Source organism: Periplaneta americana, chromosome 3 (assembly GCF_040183065.1).
Source record: "Periplaneta americana isolate PAMFEO1 chromosome 3, P.americana_PAMFEO1_priV1, whole genome shotgun sequence".
Lineage (NCBI taxonomy): Eukaryota > Metazoa > Arthropoda > Insecta > Blattodea > Blattidae > Periplaneta > Periplaneta americana.
Window position 1 is genome coordinate 13,354,392 of NC_091119.1, and position 24,397 is coordinate 13,378,788.

The 24,397-nt window shown below is 33.6% G+C and overlaps 1 protein-coding gene and 1 long non-coding RNA gene across 3 annotated transcripts in view; one reads left to right on the forward strand and one right to left on the reverse strand.

The window, feature by feature from the left end:
- Positions 1-24,397, forward strand: part of Dpp10 (Dipeptidyl peptidase 10) — a 589,638-nt gene that overhangs the window by 539,569 nt on the left and 25,672 nt on the right. For both annotated transcript variants that reach the window (XM_069820006.1, XM_069820007.1), the window contains exons 6-9: positions 4,154-4,206; positions 6,338-6,549; positions 15,359-15,525; positions 22,260-22,366. In XM_069820006.1, the coding sequence (XP_069676107.1) occupies positions 4,154-4,206; positions 6,338-6,549; positions 15,359-15,525; positions 22,260-22,366 (539 nt within the window). The remainder of the gene's footprint in view (positions 1-4,153; positions 4,207-6,337; positions 6,550-15,358; positions 15,526-22,259; positions 22,367-24,397) is intronic.
- Positions 1-24,397, reverse strand: part of LOC138695803 (uncharacterized) — a 49,724-nt gene that overhangs the window by 5,283 nt on the left and 20,044 nt on the right. The gene's annotated exons all lie outside the window — the stretch shown is intronic.

Sequence of the window (24,397 nt, forward strand, 5' to 3'; positions counted from 1 at the left end):
TCTTCACACTGATTCTCAATCAAGTTTACAAGCTCTTCAAGATATATTCTCTACAAACGCACTAATTCAAGAAATACACCAGCTCCTCACTGACCTGATGAAACAAGGACGAAAAATAACTCTAATATGGATCCCTTCTCATCAGGGCATTCCTGGTAATGAGAATGCAGATGCCGCAGCAAAAGAAGCTACACGACTTCCATTGCATTTTTTAACGTCTATTCCTCATACAGACGCCATTAAATACATAACCAGAAAACTGCACAACCATTGGCAAACATCATGGATAGAGTCATCATCCAGCAAACTTCATCAAATAGTACAACATTTCGGAATGAAATATCCACTACAGAATTTTAAACGTCAAGATCAAGTTAATCACCAGATTGCGAGTTGGCCACACCAAAATTACACATTCTTATCTTCTAGACAGAACTCTTCCTCCAACATGCACCAATTGCCAGAGTAGGATCTCTGTACGCCATTTAATTTCTGAATGTCCACTATATCACCTTCATCGAGATCAATTCCATATACCAACAGACTTATCAACAGTTCTAAACAACCCATCATTCAGTTCAAACTTATTCAAATTTCTGAAAGCTATCAACATTTACAAGTGTATCTAAAATTATTATTGTAATACAGTGAACTCTATGTAAACTGTAAGTATTGTTTATGTATTGTCGCGATATGACTTTCTAAGTTACAGCGACACAAAATAAATAAATTTAAAAAAAATGTTACACTCCACACAAAGCACTTCACTAGTCTCTCCCTTAGTTCTTTATTCAGAGGTCTTTTTCTATTAAAAGTTCCCTTTGCCATTGCTATCCTCTTTTTTAATTCCTGATAGCAGTTCATGTTACTACTTATAGTACATCCCAAGTATTTTAATCTCTCCAAAATTCATCCCTTACACTAGATGAGATTCCATGAGAAAATGTTTCCTCTATGAAGACTCGAACCAGCACTCAACCCGCGTCTCTAGTCCAAAGTATAACGCCTTAGACCACGTTACTAAGACGTAGGATTAACATGTATAGGGTGAGGCAAAAATCAAGTTACGCAGGAACAGTTATAGTATATATGAGAACCAACTGCTTGAATAAATGCCTAAATTCGATGTTCCGAGTTGAATAAAACTTATGTTAGTGTGGTGGAGGGGGGTGATTTGCGACATGGCTTCTGTGATAGTTTCTTTGAGGTGGTCCATGTTGTTAATTTTCTCTGCGTACACGATGACCTTTGAATGTTTCCACAAATAAAAATCCAGAGTTATGTCTGGCGACCGTGGTGGTTACCCCATAGAACATTGACGAACTATACACCTTCCTGGAAAATGTTCGTCTAACTACGAACGAACTTGGAGCCGTAATAGTGTGGAGTACTCTCTTGTTGAAACATGTCGGGAAAATTCTCTTAATCATTCAAGGTGCTCGGAAAAACACACTCTTTAAACATTACTTGTAGTTTGCAATTTTTATTCTTTTGTACCAACTACTAGGTTACTTAGCATCGATGAAATTGGCGATAGCAGAAAGGTATTTGATTAGGCGACGCCAAAGATTCTCCATAGGGTTGGCTGGCATTTATCTTACAGTTGGGGAAAAAAACTCAACCAGGCATTAAGCCCCAGCGGAAATAGAAACCACTCCCAAGTGAAAACTTCTTCCCGGCAAGTAAGTACAGTGCATATCCCTTTCAGTTCTTCAGTAAAAAATCTTGGCATTCACATGGATAATAATCTCAACTGGGACATGCAAATCACAGAAACCTGCAGAAAAGTATATTCTATTATACATGTGCTAAAAAGGATAAATGTTCATCTCCCCTCTTGCTTAAAAAAGTCCCTTGTGCAGACACTTGCATTTCCCTATTTCGACTATGCGGACATTTTACTGACTGACCTCTCCAGCGACAACAAAATGAAACTTCAACGTGCTCATAATTTGTGTGTACGTTTTGTAAGCAATGTTCGTAAATATGATCATATTACCCCATCCCTGGAAGCAATAGGTTGGCTTAAACTAGATAAGAAAAGAAATTTACATTCACTTCTCTTTCTCTTCGAAATCTTGAACTCTTCTATTCCTTCGTACCTGTCGTCTCGCTTCACTTACCTTTCTTCCCACCATAATCTGAACACACGCTCTCGTCATGAAACAATACTAACAATACCATCCCATCGCACCTCCTCATACTCATCTTCTTTCACAATAGCCCTGCCAAGACTCTGGAATTCGCTACCTGCTAGCATCAGGGACTGTCGAAATAAAATTGAATTCAAACGAAAACTTACTAGGCACTTGGTCAGTAATTGATTACTTGTAAATAGTTTCTTTAATCTATCACAAAATATTTCAATATCCAGTAATTCCATCACTATACAATTTTGTTATTCTAGATTTAATTTGTAATTCAGTAAATATAAAATATTCTTTGTTTCTCTATGATAAATTATCTAGCTTTAATTATTCAGGTAATCTTTTCGTACTTTGATTTTATTGTAATTGTAAATTTAATACTAACTGTAATATTATTTGTAATTGTAAATGTAAATTTAATACTAATTGTAATTTTATTGTTGATATTGTAGTTGGAATCTCCTGGTAGAGGGGCAGAGAAGGCCTGACGGCCTTATCTCTACCAGGTTAAATAAATAAATACTAAAAATACTAAATACTAAACGTACTACCGCCTAAGCTATGCTGGTAGCTGAAGGTTTGTACTTTAGCGGCTGCATTTTTGCATTTCACTTGTATTTATTTGTGCCCGAATTTTTAAATGGAAATTCGACCTGATGTCATGGAAGGTTCCCTTGCAAGAACTACTTAATTATGGACACGACGTTTGCGAATACACTGCTCCGTCGATATAGGAGAAAGCCAATGTTTACCTACTTAGATATTATAACACTCGGAACAAGTTTTGTGCAGTCGGCAAGCATCATATTTAGGTAAAGCATGAAAGTCAAAGAATATTATGGATTGTAAAAAATCGATGATATGGGAATGGGTATTTATTTAATTCATTACAAAAAGAGAATCTGATACAACGTTAATACAAAATAATTTTATTTCCTCAAAAACATATAGTTATAAGATACAATATTAAATGAATAAGTAAATCCATAAATAAGTAAATAAGAAAGTAACAAATAAGTTAGTAAATAAGGAAATAAGTAAATAAGTACCTATATTAATTAATTAAATATTACCTTAACTCTCCAGCAATATCCTTAATATTTGCGTCGTTTTCAAGGCGCTGAACAGCTCTTACTTTGTCAGAAATACTCAGACGTGAACGTGTTTGTGACATGATGCCTAAGGCAGGTCCACAATAAACTGGGAACGGAAACGACAACGAGAACTAGAATGGAAATATTGTTAAAATAAATTTATTTAAATATGAGCATTCACAATTAATTTTCACGTTCCCGTTCCCTAGATCCGATAAGCTTCTCGTTAGGGGAGAGTCGGGTAGTATCGGACATCGGGTAATATCAGACAGTGAGTTTCTTTCTTCTACCACACGATGATAGTACCTGATTGACATGGTTACGTTTCTGTGATGTCGCATAGAGAAACGTAACCATGTCATTCAGGTACTACCATATGGTGGTAGATGAAAGAAACGCACTGTCCGATACTACCCGATGTCCGATACTACCCGACTCTCCCCTAATTTGATTGTGAATGCTCACATTTAAATACATCTATTTTAAAAATATTTCCGTTCTCGTTGTCGTTTCTGTTCTCCGTTTATTGTGGACTAGCCTTTACCGGTATGGATTCTCGTCACAACAGACCACGTTGTACTGTTTTACTGTTTTCTTTAGACTCAAAAGCATTCTACTAATTCGGCGGAGCAGTGTACGATTTATTAAAATAATGCATTAAAATGTTTTACATTAAGGATATTTAGTATTGCCAAAGTCCATCGTCATTGTCGTCGTCGTCGTTGTTGTTGTTGACGTCGTGTCATTTTCTTGGTGGCGGTGGTGGTGGTGGTGGTGTGATGATGATGATGACGACGACGACGATGACGATGACGATGACAACGATGACGACATCACTGATGACGATGTCTTGTAACCAAATTACAAGTTCTGATATGAAATGCTTACATTAAATTTTTCCTCCTTTTGCAGTTATTTCGACATTCGTACCTGGCCCAGTATTCCGTGTATGATATAGCAACAATGTAAGTAATACCGTATTATTAAAACACCCAACCTAAGTACAGTGACATTCTTTTAAAATATTCAATTAATTTTCAAATAGATTATGTACTTTTCTTTACTCTTAATAATTAATCTACAGAAGAGTCTATCAGAGGCAGGTCGCGAACGGGAAATGTGATATTTTAATGAAATTTATACTAACGTAAATTGAAATAATTAAATGTAAGGAAAGCGACTTTTAACCCACCCTGTATACTATAAATTTCAAATCAGGATGTGTTAATTCGATTTTTCACAGCAACGTGAAACTTTAAAATTCAGATTTCTCAAAACTTTAAATTTTGAACTATTTCCCTTTTGAACTAGCACGTTGATATGTTTCAGTACATTGTAGTTGTCGTTTGTGTTACCACAGTCTAGTATATACAGTCACGAAGCTCAATACTTAGGAATTATGCATCTATAGTTAGTTGCTGACCACTAGGATCGCTACTATCGCCTCATCACAGACAATACGAAATAGTCCCAGCACAGTCTATTGTTCCTAGTACCCTCAACAACTCAAGCTTCGCGACTGGATATACTATAATGTGGTGTTACGCTAAAATATCTCATTTTCGAGTACTAACCACCTCTTGTATGTTATAAATTTTAAAGTATCACGTCATATCTCTGTTATAAATTATAATTAAAAGAACTTACAACAATCAGAACACAATCATACTTTCTTTTGAATAATGTTGAATTATAGTACATTATGCAACGAGCCTATAATGGTAGTAATTAAGACGCGAGTATGTTTATGGAACGAGCGCAAGCGAGTTTCATAATTTTCATACGAGCGCCTTAATTACCATTCTAGGCAAGTTTCATACGACTTTTTATGCTCGACCATATTTCTAACTTGAAATTATTCATAAGTATTCATGTTATTCTTATATGACTGGGGAGCGGAACTGACCTTGTGCAATACCTCTTAAATTGTGAGATGTGCGCACAAGCGAAAGTATTGATTTTTTTCCGAGAAACAAATGTCGACATCGACCTTGATATAATCTAGAAAGTAAAATAAACATTAATCTTGATATAACCTTGAAATTGAATTAGACATTGAAAAACGAGATGACAAATTGAATTTATTTTAATATTATTTACAATTAACGCTAATTATTATAGTAACAGAACTGACTTTATTTCAAATATAGGTGATTTATTGACTTATTGTCTTTCGATTGCATATCCGAGAATAATCGATACTTGCGCTTTCATATTGCTACAATGGTATTTTCTGATTGGTGGAACACCTGAACTGTAATGAATAGTTGATGAGGTCCATTAAAGGGCTGCTACCTGGTGTATAATTACTACATTTCGGCATGGTCGAGCATAAAAAATTATTTATGCTCGACCATGCCGAAATGTAGTAATTATACACCTGGTAGTAGCCCTTTAATGCACCTCATCAAAGTACACCTATTCATTATAATTCAGTTGTTCAGCCAATGAGAAATCGCCTTTGTACTGATTGTACCATTATAAAACCGCAAGTATCGATTATTCTCGGATATGCAATCGAAAGACAATTAGCGAAAAGTCACGGAGCTGGAAATCCAATACTGTCGCAGAAGGTTATGTTCTGTTACTATAATAATTAGCGTTAATTGTAAATAATATTCAAATAAATTCAATTTGTCATCTCGTTTTTCAATTCTAAATCAATATCCAGGTTATATCAAGCCTAATGTTCATGTTATTCTCTAGATTATATCAAGGTCAATGACATTCGTGTTTCGGAAAAAATCAATACTTTCGCGTCTGCGCACATCTCACAATTCAGGTCAGTTCCACTCCTCACTTACATAACCATAACACGAATACTTATGAATAATTTCAAGTTAGAAATATGGTCGAGCATAAAAAGTCGTATGAAACTTGCCTATAATGGTAATTAAGACGCTCGTATGAAAGTTTGTACTCGCGTCTTAATTACTACCATTATAGGCTCGTTGCATAATGTACTATTATCATAATTTATTATAATACGAGTATAACTATAGCATGTAACTTATTACAAAGAAAGATAAATTATTTTTGTACGATATAATAACACAATATGTAATATTAATTGAACTGCCGGTATATTTTTTTTAGGGACACTTTCCCACTAACACCAACACCTGAAGAAGAAGGTCACCCTTTTCTGCTCCACGCAGACTGGGCCCCTCGAGGACACTCCCTCGTCATGGTATACAACTACGATATCTACTACCTACTTAGTCCTAGAGGGGGACAGTCCTACAGGGTGACCAACAGTGCTGTGCCTGGTATTGTCAGCAATGGTGTCACTGACTGGTTATATGAAGGTGAGTATCCGTATTTACACCAGTGATTTACGTCTTACTTCTTCACTACCGCAGACACTCTATTCCAGCATATCTACGACATTGTATTGTATTATATTTATTAACATTCCAAGGTATTCGCACATTTCTTACAGCTAGAATATGGAACAAGTCAAAAACTTAATACTATTATAAAGCCTTAATTTATAGTCACAGTCTAGATGAAATATATACAGACGTGGACAAATTATTAGCAAAATTGAAGATGTTTATTATATATTTTTACAAAATATGATTCTTCAATTTAGAATACAGTTGACATTTTTGCGTATTTCCAAATTATTAGAAAAATTGAAGATTTGTATTGCATATTTTTACAAAATTTGACTCTTCAAATTGGACTACAATTGCTGTTTTTGCATATTTACATATTATTAGCAAAACTAAAGTTTTTTTGTTATATATTGTTACAAAATTCGACTCGTCAATTTGGAATACAGTTGACATTTTGGATATTTCCAAATTATTAGCAAAACTGAAGATTTTTATTACATATTTTTACAAAATACGACTCTTCAATTTAGACTGGAGTTGACATTTTTGCATATTTACAAATTATTAGTAAAATTGAAGATTTTTATTATACATTCTTACAAAATTCGACTCGTCAATTTGGACTACGGTTGACATTTTGGATATTTCCAAATTATTAGCAAAACTGAAGATTTTTATTACATATTTTTACAAAATACGACTCTTCAATTTAGACTAGAGTTGACATTTTTGCATATTTAAAAATTATTAGTAAAATTTAAGATTTTTATTATACATTCTTACAAAATTTGACTCTTCAATTTAGACTACAGATGAAATTGTTGCATATTTTTATCTACTGTAATGACAGAAATATGTAAAATTGTTAACTGTAGTCTAAATTGAAAAGTCAAAGTTTGTAAATAAAATTATCATTTACAATCAGCAATTTTGTTAATAATTTGTCCACGTCTGTACAGACGAGATTTACAATATAGTCTGCCAGTGGCGTAGCGTCAATGTAAGCTAAAAAGCTTAGCTTCCCCAGTTAATAATAATTTCATAATAAACCTGCAGTTTATGAACAAAATTATTTATTAATTTTAATATAATTTATATTTACGCGTTAAATATTATGATGCGGCAGCTCAGGATGATTTGTGATGCAGCAGTAAACAAGAAGCCTACACACACCAGCTTCCAAACAGACTGGTTTCTTCTGTGTAATCCACCCCGCAGATTTTCCATCCCTTTCTAACTAAACTACCCTAGTCGCAAGGCTCGCAAGAAGCTAGCTTTAACATTTAAAATAAGTAGTTTCCGAGTTATCCCTTTTCGTCAGTTGTGTTCAGTTGAAGTGTTAGTGTGCATTGTAGCTGATATAGTAAATAATGACCGAAATAACAGTTCCTGACACTAATCTACTTGAATTTTTTTTAGGACAATTGTATTATCAAGACTAACTTACGGACAAAACTGTGATTTAAAAAACAAATGACCGACTCCCTTGCTGTCAATGAAGGACACAACCAAAAGACAGACGCATACTTACGTAATGATACTAATATTGTGATTTCTCTAAGTATGACAGGGAGTGAGCTAATGTTATACGTATACGTGTCTATTTGTTCAGAGATATGTGTAAACCGTGAAATCATATTTTATTACGTATCATTTGAGGTCATGCCTTATTGGTGTTACTTACGATGTTCCAACCAATCTTCGACTGCTGACTTGAAATTGACTACTATTTATTGTAAGACTGTATTTTTGTAATACGTTTTCTCATATTGCATGAAAGACAACTTGAGTTAGCTTCCTCTGCTCAAAATTTCATGCTACGCCACTTCTACTAGTACAACACAAAGTTTTAGTATCATTTTCGTGGAGTGTTATTGAATGTCATGAATTCACCTACAGAATAGAAGGCGTGACAAATTAGGTACTTCTTTAATTTGACCCTAAATAATCTTATGTTTTGAGTTTAATTTTTTATATCGATAGGAAGGCTATTAAAAATTTTTACTGCCATATAACGCACTCCTTTTTGATAGCACGATAGACTTGCCGATGGAGTATGAAAGTCATTTTTTGACGTGTATTTATGCTATGAACTGTTGAATTAGTTAAAAAGTTTTCACGATTACATACGAGGAAGATTATTAATGAAAAGATATACTGACAAGCCATGGACATTATTTGTAGTTTTTTTTAAATAGTCCTACACGATTCCCTAGATTTGACACCTACTATTATTCTTATTCTTTTTTTGTAATAAAAATACACTGTTACTATCTGTGGAATTTCCCCAGAATATTATTCCAAAACTCATTACCGAGTGGAAGTATGCAAAGTATATTATTTTTAAGGTATTGATATTTACTATCTTTTGCATAGATCTAATAGCAAAACATGCTGAATTTAGTTTGGGGGTAATTTCTTTAATATGATCTTTCCAATTTAACACATTATCGACTTTTAAGCCAAGAAATTTGGTTGTTGTTGTTTCTAATAGGGATCTATTGTTAATTATTACGCTAGAAATTTGCGACGTCGAATTTGGACAGGATTTAAATTGAATTATGTTAGTTTGGTTACAATTTAATATCAATTTATTGACTGAGAACCAATCACATATTTTGAAGAGAATTTCCTCTGTTGAAGATTGAAATGTGTTGGAGTTATTGGCTGTAATTACTATTCTTGTGTCATCTGCAAATAATATGGGATGACCTACATCTTGTGACGTGTATATACAGGGTGTTTCAGGAAGAATGTAAAATAATTCAGGATAATGTAGTTTAGATTAACCTACATCGATTTAACCTGATATATGATGTTTGAAGTCTAATGGTTGGGAAGAAATTAAAGGGAGAAATACTGGCACGTGTTACGCCAGATCTATTGAACACGGCAGTTTTTGAGCACCTCAACGCCAGGGGAACACACACAACTGAATACACGTTCACTTGATACTTAAATCGTGCATTCGCATAGTAAATATGCAGACGTGCTTTTTGTTTATGGATTTTGTAATGGCAATGCACTGGCTGCTGTTGAGGACTACAGACGACGTTTCCCCCAATCGAAGGGTTCCATCTAGCTGTGTGTTTTCCCGTGTTTACCGGATGTTATCTGAAACTGGGAAGCTATCAAGTGTTTCACTGAGGTCGGAAAGAGAACTGGTATCGGTACTTGATATGAATTTACAATTCATGGAATCCATAAGAAGGGGAACCTTAGCAATTTGTCTTGTGTAATTATTTTATTTTCTTACTGAGTTTGTACTTAATTAAGCTTATAGGAACAACACAAAATGCAACATTTTTAATAATGTATCATATCACAATATTCTAAAAGGTAGAAATACGTCTATGATATCTCTCTCCAATTAAAATTTCTCCCATCAATAACTTCCCAACCGTTACATTTTGGACATAGATATATCAGGTTAAATCGATATAGATTAACCAAAACTACATTATCCTGAAGTATTTTACATTTCTCCTGAGACACCCTGTATACATGAACGGCACAAAGAAAAAGTATTCCATTCTTGTTTTAAGGGAATACGTAGGCCCTACAGCTTCAGCTTGACAGAGAAGTATTGCACTGGTTTACATCTTTAACCCTTAAATTCGCAAAGTATCCTATAGGATACAACAGGTTAATATGTTGTATGCTATAATTTTAATAGAACAATAGAAAAAAAATTGGTAGGAAAATTAAAATTTCATAATACTATAATATAGTACAACATATAAAATATGGACATTGCGATAGTTGTTTTCTTTACAGTCCGACACGGTTTAATAAACTAGTGTGAGAAATGAAGTTTTGCCAATTTAAGCGTTAAAGGGATATGTAATTATGATGTTATAATATTAGAGATTATTTTTAACAAAAACAAGCCGCCCTAAATAAGTGTTCGAATAGATCGGCCTACTAATCAATTCATAAAGAATAATCATTAAAACCAATTGTGTGACAATTTGAAAGGAAAAAGAAAACATTAGGATAAATGATACGAAAACATAGGAAATCATTTACAATAAAAAAAATAATAATAATAATAATAATAATAATAATAATAATAATAATAATAATAATAATAAAATAAGTAACTTTTCTTCGACAACTGTTGAAGCTAAACAGCTGATTTGTTTACAGTTCATGTACACATAACTTGATTTTATGCTGAAACAGTAGCTTTTCTTTAATTTATTTCCTTACTGACAAATAATTTTTTTTTCCATTCATATATATTTTTTACGATTACGTTACTACTATAGCATCTCGAAATTTTAATAATTTTCAAAAATATTGTTCCAGTATAATATACATATTATGTATAACATTCAACTAAACAATTCCTGAAAATGTTCAGCTTTCTATATTAAATCTGCAGTGCTCGGGAAAAGTGACACAAGTCAGTTTCCACAAACCTTTTTTGATAATTTATTGACAACTTACGGAACATCTGCTCGCTTGGAAAAAAAATACGTAAGTATTTCTCCCATTACAATAATTCATACAGAAAAAAATCAAATCGACATAAACCAGTGTAAGTTGTCAATAAATTATCAAAAAAGGTTTGTGGAAACTGACTTATGTCACTTTTCCCGAGCACTGCAGAAATAGAAGCTGAGAAAAGGTTCTTTTTGTATAAAAAACAACTAAACTTACGGAAAATGTCCGTTAAAATAAGACATACCATTATTATTATTATTATTATTATTATTATTATTATTATTATTATTATTATTATTATTATTATTATTATTATTATTTTTATTATTATTATTATTATTATTATTATTATTATTATTATTATTATTGTCTTATTTTTTATACTTTGTATGTCTAATTTATTTTGACCTGCTGTTCACATTTTATTATGCTTTTTTTCTTTCTTTCTGTATGTTAAATATTATGTCTGATTTCTACTTACTTGTTGTTTACATTTTATTATTATTATCTTATTCAGTTTTGTGTGTAAAATTGTAGTGTACTTTGTAAATTTGTAGTGTTTTTTGTAACGCAGTTTTACTCCTGGTTGAGTGTTAGAGAAGGCCGTATGGCCTTAACTCTGCCAGGTTAAATAAATTATTATTATTATTATACCATATACTATGCCTCCTCCTCAGATAAACGAAAAATTAAAATGGGTATAGGCCTAATTTTAGTATAATCATATTGATGATATTTGTAGAAAGGGAGCTATCAACAAAATCATATCTAAAAAACTGTTTAAAATCAATTTAATAAAATGTTACTTACTTTCATTGTCCCAGTATTTTCTATTTTATTAATTTTTTATTCATTGTTCGATACACCCTTTTAACACTTGTAATAACTGAATAACTACATGATATCTTTACTGTGTTAACTTTTGCAATTTACCAGGCTGACTAGTTTCGAAGTGGTATCCTAGTCTAGGCTTCGGACACTGAAGGATACCACTTCGAAACTAGTCAGCCAGGTAAATTGCAAACGTTAACACAGTAAACATATCATGAAGTTATTCAGTTTAATTTTTTTTTTTTTCATAAATCAAGAAAATGAGTCAAAGGATAAATAATTAAATTTATAACTATTTCTGAGTTCTGAAGAAGGTCAATAACAGACCGAAACATGTTGACCAAGTACAGTAATATTTAACACGAGAAAGACATATAATACATATTGCAAAGTAATATAGTGATAAAAGTTGTGTAATCAAGATGTATATACCATATATATATATATATATATATATATATATATATACACATACATAGGGTGTTTCAAAAATACGGGGCATAATTTCAGGTATGTATTTACCACATGTAGACAATCAAAATAGTTCATTACAACATGTGTCCGGAAATGCTTTATTTCCGAGTTATGGCCTTCACAACATTGAAATTCACCGGAACGTGTTTCTTTCCGCAGGTCGTTGACGTCAAAGGAGACATTAAGAGGGCACTCTGACAGTTCATTCCGAGGCGAAGGTTACATTCAGTGTTGTGTACGCGTTAGACTGTGCGACATGTATTCAAATCAAGAGCTGGCAGAGATACACTTCATGTACGGTAAGGCGAACGGCAATGCTGCGCTGGCTCGTCGTTTGTACCAGGAGAGGTACCCACAGCGACAATGTCCAGATCGGAAGACATTTGTACTTCTCCATTACCGTCTGTGCGAGTATGGAAAATTTAACTCTCCTGGTTTGGGAAGGGGACGACCAAGATCTACAACTCCAGGAGTACAGGAGGAGATTCTGGAGGCTGTGAACATGACTCCTTCTATCAGCACACGAAGGGTAGCGTTGCAAGTCAATGTTCCTCATACGACTGTCTGGAGACTGTTGAAAGAGTATCAATTGTATCCTTATCATATCTGAGGACATACGCAATACTCCTGAAGTTTGGAATCGTGTTCGCAGATCAATGAGACATCGATGTGAGGTCTGTATTCAAGCAGGAGGTGGACGTTTTGAACATCTTCTGTAATGACAACGACCTGCGGAAAGAAAAACGTTCCGCTGAATTTCAATATTGTGAAGGCCATAACTCGGAAATGAAGCATTTCCGGACACATGTTGTAATGAACTATTTTGATTGTCTACATGTGGGAAATACATACCTGAAATTATGCCCCGTATTTTTATATATATATACAGACGTGGACAAATTATTAGACTAAATTAATTATAATTATGTGCAACGAAGCTATATTTATCGGTAGAAATAATGAACAAAAATGTATTTTGCATAGATATAATGAACAGAAAATTGAGTCCTGAGGTTACTAATATTTTGTGAACATTCCCTTATTCTTTATTAACACGTTGATTTTGTCAGGGATGCTGGAAACCAAAGTTTGACACTTTCTTTGAATATCAGCATCATGTAGCCAGATATCAGACAGTGCTTAAATGAGTCTATGTTTTGTTGTAAGTCTTTTTGTTCACTTTCTTCTTCATTATAGATCACAGATTTTCAATTTCGTTCATGTCCGGTCATGTCATGCAGTATATAATTAAAACGCCAGTAGTACCAACATAGCAAGAAAAAATATACTTAATCATTTGAAAAATATACCAGAAGATGTAAACAATCATATTTACTACAATAGAGACTCTGTGAATTATATTGGTAGTTAATATGACGAATTATATTATGTTTACAAGAAAAAAATTTAGTCTAATAATAATTTGTCCACGTCTGTAACTGTTTATTAATGTAGACCCACAAAATTATAGATAAGGTCTTGTCTACAAAATACCATCAATATCATTTTAAACAGGAAAAATCAAAGAATAAATTGGAGAAATTAAAAATACTGTACATGTTTCCGTAATAATTCTGAATTAAAAAAATGAGCCTTAGAATTAAAACTTTTATATCCCTTCTCAGGAAATCGAAAAATTAAAATTCATGTAACTGTGAAAGTATTGCAGGGAATTGAAATAAATATATATATATATATATATATATATATATATATATACTAGTGGCTTGTGTAGCAAATGCTGCAAACTAAGTTCATTAGACGTTCAAATAAACATTTTTCAGATTTATTTTCAATGAAGAATACCAGACATTCTGAAAGTTATTTGCTTCCATAATAATGAAAAATACTCTCTCTCGAGCCAATACTGAAGAGAACCACGCATATAAATATCTACACCACACCGCAATTAAATATATGAAAAAGACCCAACCCCACTTGATTAATAACTATAAAAATATTTGATTTTTAATAATATTATTATCTTACATAATTTTTATAGCTTTCAGTAACATATACTATATATACTATATAGCCGCCACTGAGTAAAATGTAGAAATCAAAATCTAATTTAAGTTATTCTCTACATCTACTTATATAACCCCAAAACGTTTCACTTTCATATCATCAATATAGCATTATTATGTATAATTAATGAAAAATAGTCACATCATGGTATTAACTACAATAATATTTCATTTCTAATGGTAATACTGTAATCAAACCACCTCAAGTTTTGAAGTTTTTAATATCCAATACACAGCTGTACCCAGAAAATTACACACCACAGAATCGAACCTGTAAATTATTTTTAGTAAGTTAAGTTTTTAATAACCAATTTAATTTGAGCTCTGAATATGTCAGCATTCTTGCAGATCATGGCCTTCGTGTAATATTGTTTACTGTAGTGTGTGTTTTGTTTTATTCTGAAATGCAACACGGCCGACTTGATGCTCGCTTCGCTTCTTTGTCGGCCGTGAATGCAATTAGCTAGTTCTCAAAACTGACGACAGATGGATTTTGGAAAATAGGAAAATTATGTTGATATTTGACATTTCACTGAAAACTACTATTTTTCCGAAAAACTTTGAGTTCCAAGCTTCAAAATGAGGGGTCATTTATTAAAATCCGTTCAGCCGTTTTCCCGTAATTTCCATTACGAGTTCAAATTATACATATATATATATATATATATATATATATATATATATATATATATATATGGTATAAATTGATTACTTTTTTTTACAGATTAAATCAGCCATGTCACCCCAGTAAAGACTCAAGAATTGAGATTAGTTTACAATTTTTAACCCTAAATTTTACTATTCGCTAATTCAATCCATTCAACGAATATTCCTTATTCATCATCACTGAATGTATATTAAGTGAAATTTATTGTTGACACGTGAAGTAGATAACTGATAAACTACAGGGCAATTACTTGTATTCATTAGCCTATTGACAGAATTCTCCAGTTACAGAAGAAAAGCTTTAATTTGCTGATAATGCTGTGTTCCAGAAGAGGTTCTCAGCAGCAACCAAGCACTATGGATGTCTGATGATGGACATCTCATGCTGTATGCAACATTTAATGATACTTTGGTCGAGGAACAACGGTTTCCTTGGTTTGGTGTACAAGAGGAAGGGAAATTGTACCCTGAAATACGCAGTTTACGGTATCCTAAGGTAAAGATAAAGTCATTTCTGTAAGAAATTGTCATTTTCAAATAATCTGGCATTGGTATAATTTTATGTAATACATAATTATTTTTATAAATGATAATTTTATTGTTTTTATGAAAATGAAAATTTAAGTTTCGTTCTTTATGAAGAATAGGAAACCTCTAAGAATATATTATTAACGTACTTATGTTTATCTTTATTTTCTTTCAGAAATTATTGTTTAGCCTTTTGAGGATTTTTAATTAATTAATTTGTTATTGAGTGGATATTTTTCGTTAAGATTATATAAATAAGTAATTGATTAACTAGCGGACTTACTCGTGTTAATTATGTAAGTTTGTGCGGCTTACAGCTGTTTCGGTGCTTCATCACACCATCCTCAGAGCGTACTATATCTCGGCGTCATCTCGAACTTCTCTGCCTGTTGTGTGGGTGCGTTTGATTGTTGAAATGTGTTGAAAAGTGGAGTCAAATAGTGTGTGTGTACTGAAATTGATCTGTGTGTTGAGAATTTGATCGGGGTGTGTTTTAGTGTGTCTGTATATTTCGTATTGTTCTAGTGTGTTGAGTTTTTGCTTCTTGGGTTGTATGTGTAGGATTTCCATGTCCGCATTACGAAATACGAAGGAACCCGAAGGTTCATTGCCGCCCTCACATAAGCCCGCCATCGGTCCCTATCCTGTGCAAGATTAATTCAGTCTCTATCATCATACCCCACCTCCCTCAAATCCATTTTAATATTATCCTCCCATCTACGTCTCAGCCTCCCTAAAGGTCTTTTTCACTCCGGTCTCCCAACTAACACTCTATATCAAAAATGCTGCGGCTGCAACCCTGAGAACCCTGTTCACACGTCGCTACTTTTAAGTTGCGCGCAGCATGGAAAAGTAGCGGGCAGCAGGTTCGGCAGCGCTACTTTTCGAGTTGCACCGTTGTTCACACGTCGCAGTACCAGAGTTGCGCAGTTTTTTGTACTGCAGCGCTGCAAAAGTAGCGACGTGTGACCGTACCTTAAGATGTCCCTTTAAATATTATATGAAATGCTTCACGGTTTTCAAACTGTGCTTTGCTGATCTTTATCTGGTGTGTCGTGGCTATACAGAGTGGAAGGGGACTGATGTACCAAAATTTAAGAAGTGATTCTACATGTTAAATATAACAAAACTTGTATTATACTTTTCCTTCGATGAAGCGCCATTACACAGGAAAAAAAAATAGTTTTTGCCTAAATGTTTGCAGCACTCTATTGCGCTAACGGCCGGTAGGTAAAAAAAAATCTGAATAGTTATAGTTCCGTCGCTCTAATTTCCGGCAGCCAATCACGTTGCAGGTCGGCTACATTTAAACGTGTGCGTCTTGTGAGTCGCTGATGAAGATGTTAAGCATTTGCTAAGGCTGGATAAATCTATACTAATAATCAGGGAAAGGATTTATATGTAAATACATATTTACTTATAAAGCTAATATAATTTATATTTTGCATTATCTTTATGTTTCACAATGTGTAGGGTTGAAAAATCCTACTTTTATTTTCCATATTTTTCCATATTTTAGAGTTTAGTACATATTTTCGTTAATTTCCATATATTTTCCATATTTCATATAAAACAGTCCATATTATATTAGGTTTAACAATAAAACAAAACAAAATTCCATTAACTTTTAAAAATACATTTCAACAATAGAGATTTAAACACATGTTCAGTAATCCCTTTAACATCAGAGTTATTTGAAAATTAGCAGTCCTATCAACAATGGGAAAGTAAGTTACAAAACTGTATTAATTTAATTTAAAATTTTTAACAGACTTCAGTTGTGCAGCTCAACAGTTAAATGCCAGTCAGAGTACACATAGGTTCAGTTTTGTAAATCATACTATAAAGACGGTAAATATGCCAAAAGTACGTCATTCAGTCAATTTAAAATCAAAACTAACAAGTTACATTTCAGAATTTAAAGAAGATGGTTTATCAACTGACAATAAAATATTATTTTGTAATTTGTGTCAGTGTGCAGTATCATCTACACAAAAGTTCCTGGTGCAACAACACATTACAACTAGTAAACATCAGGCCAACAAACAACTAAATTCCAAGCAGAGACAATTGTTTTTAACACAACCAACAACATCGAATGTAAGATCTGAGTTTAACATCGACCTGTGCCGTTCTCTCATCTCTGCTGATATTCCTCTCTACAAACTAAAGAATAAGGTCTTCAGGGAATTCCTTGAAAAATATACTCAACATACAATCCCGGATGAGTCAACACTTAGGAAGACGTATGCTCCATCCATCTACGATGAGACAATACAGAAGATAAGAGATGAAATTAAAGATAGTTCAATTTGGGTTTCCATTGATGAGACTCCCGACAAAGAAGGTAGACTTGTTGGTAATGTAGTTATCGGTTTGTTAAGTGAACAATATTCTGAACGAATTCTTTTACATTGTGATGTTCTAGAAAAGTGCAATAACAAAACTATAGTTAAACTGTTCAACGAAGCTATGGGTATCCTGTGGCCAAAGGGTATTATGTACGATAATGTGTTATTCTTTATTAGCGATGCTGCCCCTTATATGGTCAAAGCTGGACAAGCATTATCTGTTGTATATCCTAAATTGACTCATTTTACTTGTGTGGCGCATGCATTTCATCGTGTGGCAGAAGTGGTCAGAGACAATTTCCCTAAAGTAGATTTGTTGATTTCATCAGTGAAAAAAGGATTTCTCAAAGCTCCCAGTAGAGTTAACGTGTTGAAAGAAATGTACCCTGAAATTCCATTGCCACCAAAGCCAATTTTAACTAGATGGGGTACATGGCTAGAAGCAGTTGAATATTATGCCGAACATATAGACTCTATTAACAATGTTCTCCTTGCATTGGACTCTGAAGATGCAGTCTCAATTGATACTGCGAAAACAGTTACCTGTGACATAAGTGTGAAGAATGACTTAGCTCACATTCAGCATACATTTTCATGCATCATAAAAACGCTCAAAAGTCTCCAAAATAGGCACCTTTCACTATCTGAAAGTTTTGAAATTATAAATAGTACTGTGGAACAACTGAATCGTGGTAGAGGTAAAGTTGCAGATGCAGTAAGAGCTAAGGTGGACACTGTACTTTCAAAAAACCCTGGATATGAAGAACTACAAAAGGTTGTTGCTGTGATGAGTGGTGAATCAACAGTGAAGATTAACTTGGACTTATCCCCAGCAGACATTGTGAAATTGAATTATGTACCAGTTACTTCTTGTGACGTCGAACGCTCTTTTAGTCAGTATAAATCTATCCTCAGAGACAATAGAAGAAGATTCACTTTTCAGCACTTGAAAGAAATGTTTGTAACCTATTGTTATGGTAACAGACAATAAAAATTGTGTTTTGTTGAAACTACATTGGAAGATAAGGTACGTCCATTATATTTTTTGTTTAGTTTGATTAAAATGTACCAATATTTAACGTACATAGTCATTTTTTTATAATTTTAAGTCCATATTTAATTCCATATTTTGGTAAAAATCCATATTTAATTCCATATTTTGGTAAAAATAACTACATATATATTTACATATTTCATATATTTTTAGTCCATATAAATCCGTTCCCTGCTAATAATAAATCTGTAGCCGAAATTTTTCTGGTAATTTTAGATTTTCCAAAAATAATTGGTCCTAACATATATAATTAACCACCCTGACCGAAAATCGCTTTTTTGAAATGTTTGTCTGTATGTCTGTCTGTCTGTCTCTGTCTGTCTGTCTGTCTGTCTGTCTGTCTGTCTGTATGTTTGTTACCTTTTCACGCGATAATGGCTGAACGGATTTCCATGAAAATTGGAATATAAATTAAGTTCGTTGTAACTTAGATTTTAGGCTATATGGCATTCAAAATACATTATTTAAAAGGGGGGTTATAAGGGGGCCTGAATTAAATAAATCGAAATATCTCGCTTATTATTGATTTTTGTGAAAATGTTACATAACAAACGTTTCTTTAAAAATAATTTCCGATAAGTTTTATTCCTTGAAAAATTTTGATAGGACTGATATTTAATGAGATAAATGAGTTTTAAAATTAAAATAACTGCCATCTAAGGCCGTGTAATGAATTAAAAAACAAATGACTTCGTCTATAAGGGGCCTTGGACAGCAACAATCGAAAGCTATGAAAGATAGCCTACAGATAATGTTTCTGCGTTTCTATGAAGTAATATCGGAAGCTAAATTAACCGATTTGTATAATTAATTTTATTAATTCACCATTGGAAAATGTAGTTTCTCTAGATGGACATAATGCTATAATGTTATCACAGTAACTCCTGAGTGAATCGAGGACAGGTAAGATTAAAATAGATTCTTATGCACAGAAAACTTGATAGGCTATTCTGTATATTTGTTTCCTGTATTTCCTAAACTAATTTTTATGACCAAATGAGTGGTCTCTGGATCAAAATGTTCGCATTTTAATTTTTTAATTCAATTTAAATTAAGTAACATAATAAACGATTTTTCCTTCTATCAAACACGAATGTTCCCTGGATCAAATGTCCTATTTTAATTATATAATTACTTTATATTTATTTCTAACGGGTGCAGCGGAGCGCACGGGTACGGCTAGTAATTAATATAACCGCCCGTCATTTTGGCTCTTTCGTTGGGTTCGCAGAAAGCACACGAGGACGTTCTTTGCCGCTCAATTATTTGCTGAATTACAGTGCGTCTGATTTATTATCATAGGAGCTACGACATGATAATATTTAACGGTGCGGCAAATAGATCCCTCGTCTGGTAGCTCGGCAACGAAAGAACAAAAATGGCGAACGATACTACCTACCCAGCCTTTATAGAGCCTTGACTTCCTAATACGTAAGCAAAGGGGAGGAGTCACGCCGGGAATAACAGCGTCGCGACTATAGTGTATTGATTTTTTTTTTTTTTTTTTTTTGCAAATTAAACCGTTTAGTCATGAATTTAAATTCAATAATTGCGAAAATCGTTAAAATAAATCTTGCAACGTAGCGCAGTGTTGCGTGCCTGTGACAGTACAGCAAAAAGGGGAGGAGAAGGTAAGAGATGGGGCAATGACGTAATCTGACCTCCCATTGTTGTGTTGACATTTACGTTAATTTAACATTTTTCAGTGTAAAATTACATGTAAATAATACCGTGTGCTGTAATGATTCATTTTCAGAAATGTTAATTTAATGTAAGACAAATCATGTCAGTAAAAATTATAACAATATATTTCTGATATCACAAGATGGGTATTTCCGTTTAAAATTGTGATCACTAAACCACAAGTGTATTAGAGAGAGAGAGAGAGAGAGAGAGAGAGAGAGAGAGAGAGAGAGAGAGAGAGACGAATGCTAGTTGTTTTTGTTTACGTCTGCTATGGGTCTACATCGTCTTAAACTGTTCACTCTGTCTGTGCAGGCTGTGCTTGCTAAAGTTATTGCAGTAGCTGTGATATAGCCAAATGTTTCATAGAAACATACCGGTAACAATTTCCTCTAAAATAATTAATGTTAGAAAAAAAAACTTTTTTAGATTTTTCAAATCTCTCCTCATGATCTAATACCAGTTTCATTTTGATGCAGAGTTAAGGCTGGTTCACAATAAACCGGGAACGAGAACCATAAGGAGAAGCAGAGGACGTGAATATGAAAATTTTTTATTCACAATAAACCGAGGAAGTAGACGACTATGCATATCGATATGCATGTCAATAACGATATGTAAAGTCGATATTACGCATTCTGATGTTATTTGTGTATAATTGACCAATGGCGTTCCCTCATGAGTACAAGGCAGCCAACATAAACACAGGTTAACCAACTTCAAAATTTCAACTGAAACATTTCATTAGGTACGGTACTATAAATATGCCCATGCATCTTTATTATCACAACCTATTTTAAGTCTACCATAACGTAAAATAATTAGAGAAGAAACATTTCTAATAGAATAAAAATGAACACAACAGTAGTTATTGGATATGTAATGTGTAATACAACCAATACTGTAATAAAATATAATTCACTTACGATCGGTGTTCAAAGATGCAGCTATTGAAAGCCACGTATCCTCCTTCATTTTCTCATCTTTATACGAGGCGCGCCGCTTGTCGTAAACGTGAGGATTTTCCTCAACACTCAATATTAGAATCTCATCAAATAAAACTTGCTCCATGATGCACAGCACAGAACAAAATAATGCATAGGTTATGTCACGGTCTTCTTGCTACAAAATATACGACGACAAAATAGCTTTTAGATGGCAATAGAATGAATCTATTGGGCTGTGATCGGAAACGTGAACGCCAAAGTTGAGACTTGGCCAACTCTCCGTTCCAGATCCCGGGCTCCAGCAAGCTTTTCGTCAATTGTGAATGCTCACATTTAAATGTACACATTTTAACAATTTTACCGTTTTCGTTTTCGTTCCAAATCTCCTTTCCGGTTTATTGTGAACCAGCCTTTACCACCCACCCTGTATAGGAAAACTAAAATATATGAGTGTAATGTACAATGCAAATTTTCAGTACGTGTACCTACATACTTAACAAGTCCACACCCAAGCACAACTCCAGATCAGCATGCAAACACACCTAATGCCTGGGCTACACCGATGGTTTAAACCCAAATTAAATTTTATAATAATTCAGGTAATTTTTCATTAGTATAAGTAAAGTGCCACTTCTCGACGCTTATAATATTTATTTTGTATTTTCAGCCTGGAACACCAAATCCGTCAGTGTCACTCTGGGTAGCGGACTTAGCTGACCCAAAGAATATACGCACAAGAGACCTTAAGCCTCCAGTGGCTTTCCAGCACACAAAGTAAGCTCATCATAAATTAAAATTTACATAAAATACATGTAGACATATATTTGCAATGAGAATGATGATGATGGTGAAGGGGCTGCAACAACGATCTATTATCATAATAAAGTAACGGTTACGATCCTAACATTGTTACATTGTGGTGATGATGATGATGATGATTATTATTATTATTATTATTATTATTATTATTATTATTATTATTATTATTATTGTCCTGCGCCATGGCGCCGTGGTCTAAGGTATCCTGTCTAGGACTTGCATTACAGCATGCGCACTGCTTCGAGTGCTCATGGGGGAAGAAATTTTCTCATGAAATTTCGGCCAGTGCATGGGACCGGTGCCCATCCAGCATCGTGATGCACTTGGGCAGCTACGATAGGTAGCGAAATCCAGTTACGCAAACCAGCTATAACGGCGGGGGGGCTCATCGTGCTAACCACACGATACCTCCATTCTGGTTAGATGATCGTCCACCTCTGCTTCGGAATATGGCCGTGAGGCCAGCAGCCGTCTGGTCGGTTTTGGCCCTTCGTGGGCTGTAGCGCCACGGATTAATATTATTATTATTATTATTATTATTATTATTATTATTATTATTATTATTATTATTATTATCATCAGAGACTGTCGGACATTGTCTAGTTTCAAAATAAATTACAATTCCACTTTTTCAATTCAGATTCCTTTCAGTTATAAGCCCTTTTCTCTGCGATAGTTTTGTAAAAATATAGGCTATATATTTCTTTTCTTTCCTTTCCCCTTTTTGTTCTCTTTATCAGCTGATGAATTTATTATCATAGCCTTTTATTGTGAATTTAATTTAATTTTCTTTTTTTTTTCTTTTATATTATTATTTTATTACATTCTATTTTGTTATATTCTTCCTTACGTTTCCATATTAACCATTTGTACTAAATGAGTTGCTTTTGCTATATTCCAATGCATTTTACTTTCTTTTTTCTATTATGGTATTATTTTCATGTTGTTTAGTGCCGATTTTATTATGCTATTATTATTATTTTTTGTAATATGTTAGTATTCTGTTCTGTAACTTTTTGTTAAATTTTAACTGCTTGTATACTTTGTGACCTGGTAGAGTGTAAGAGAAGGCCCTATGGCCTTAACTCTGCCAGTATAAATAAAGAATTATTATTATTATTATTATTATTATTATTATTATTATTATTATTATTATTATTATTATTATTATTATTGTGGAAAGTATTACAACAAAGGTATAACTGACAAAATTTTAAATATTATAAAATCAATATACTCACAAAATAGATGCCAAATTAAAATGGGTTCCCTTTCTCAGAAGAATTTTATACCTCTAAAGGATTGTTACAAGGGTACTACTTATCGCCAACATTATTTAAAATCTATAATAATAAATAATCCGTGGCGCTACAGCCCGTGAAGGGCCTAGACCAACCAGCCGGCTGCTGGCCTCACGCCCACATGTCGAAGCAGAGGTGGACGATCATCCAACCAGAATGGAGGTATCGTGTGGTTAGCACGATGATCCCCCCAGCCGTTATAGCTGGCATTCACAACTGGATTTCGCTACCTATCGTAGCTGCCCAAGTACATCACGATGCTGGGTGGGCACCGGTCCCATACACTGGCCGAAATTTCATGAGAAAATTTCTTCTCCCATGAGGACTCGAACCAGCGCGCAATCCGTAATGCGAGTCCTAGGCAGGATGCCTTGGACCGTGATGCCACGGCGCGGGACAAAATCTATAATAAGTGCTTTAAAAATTTGTCTAGAAATTGTCACTATATGGGACTGCAAATGGAACAAAATTATTACAGTATTTACACCATCTATTGTTTGCAGATGATCAGGTAGTGATCACGCAGGATGTGAATGATGCATCTCACGTGATAAGGAAAATGATTGCAGAATATGGGAAGTGGAGATTACAGACAAATTCGAGAAAACTGAATGTTTGACATGAGATATGGATGGACAGTTAATGTAACACAGAAAAAATATAAATGTTGAAAGTTTTAAATATC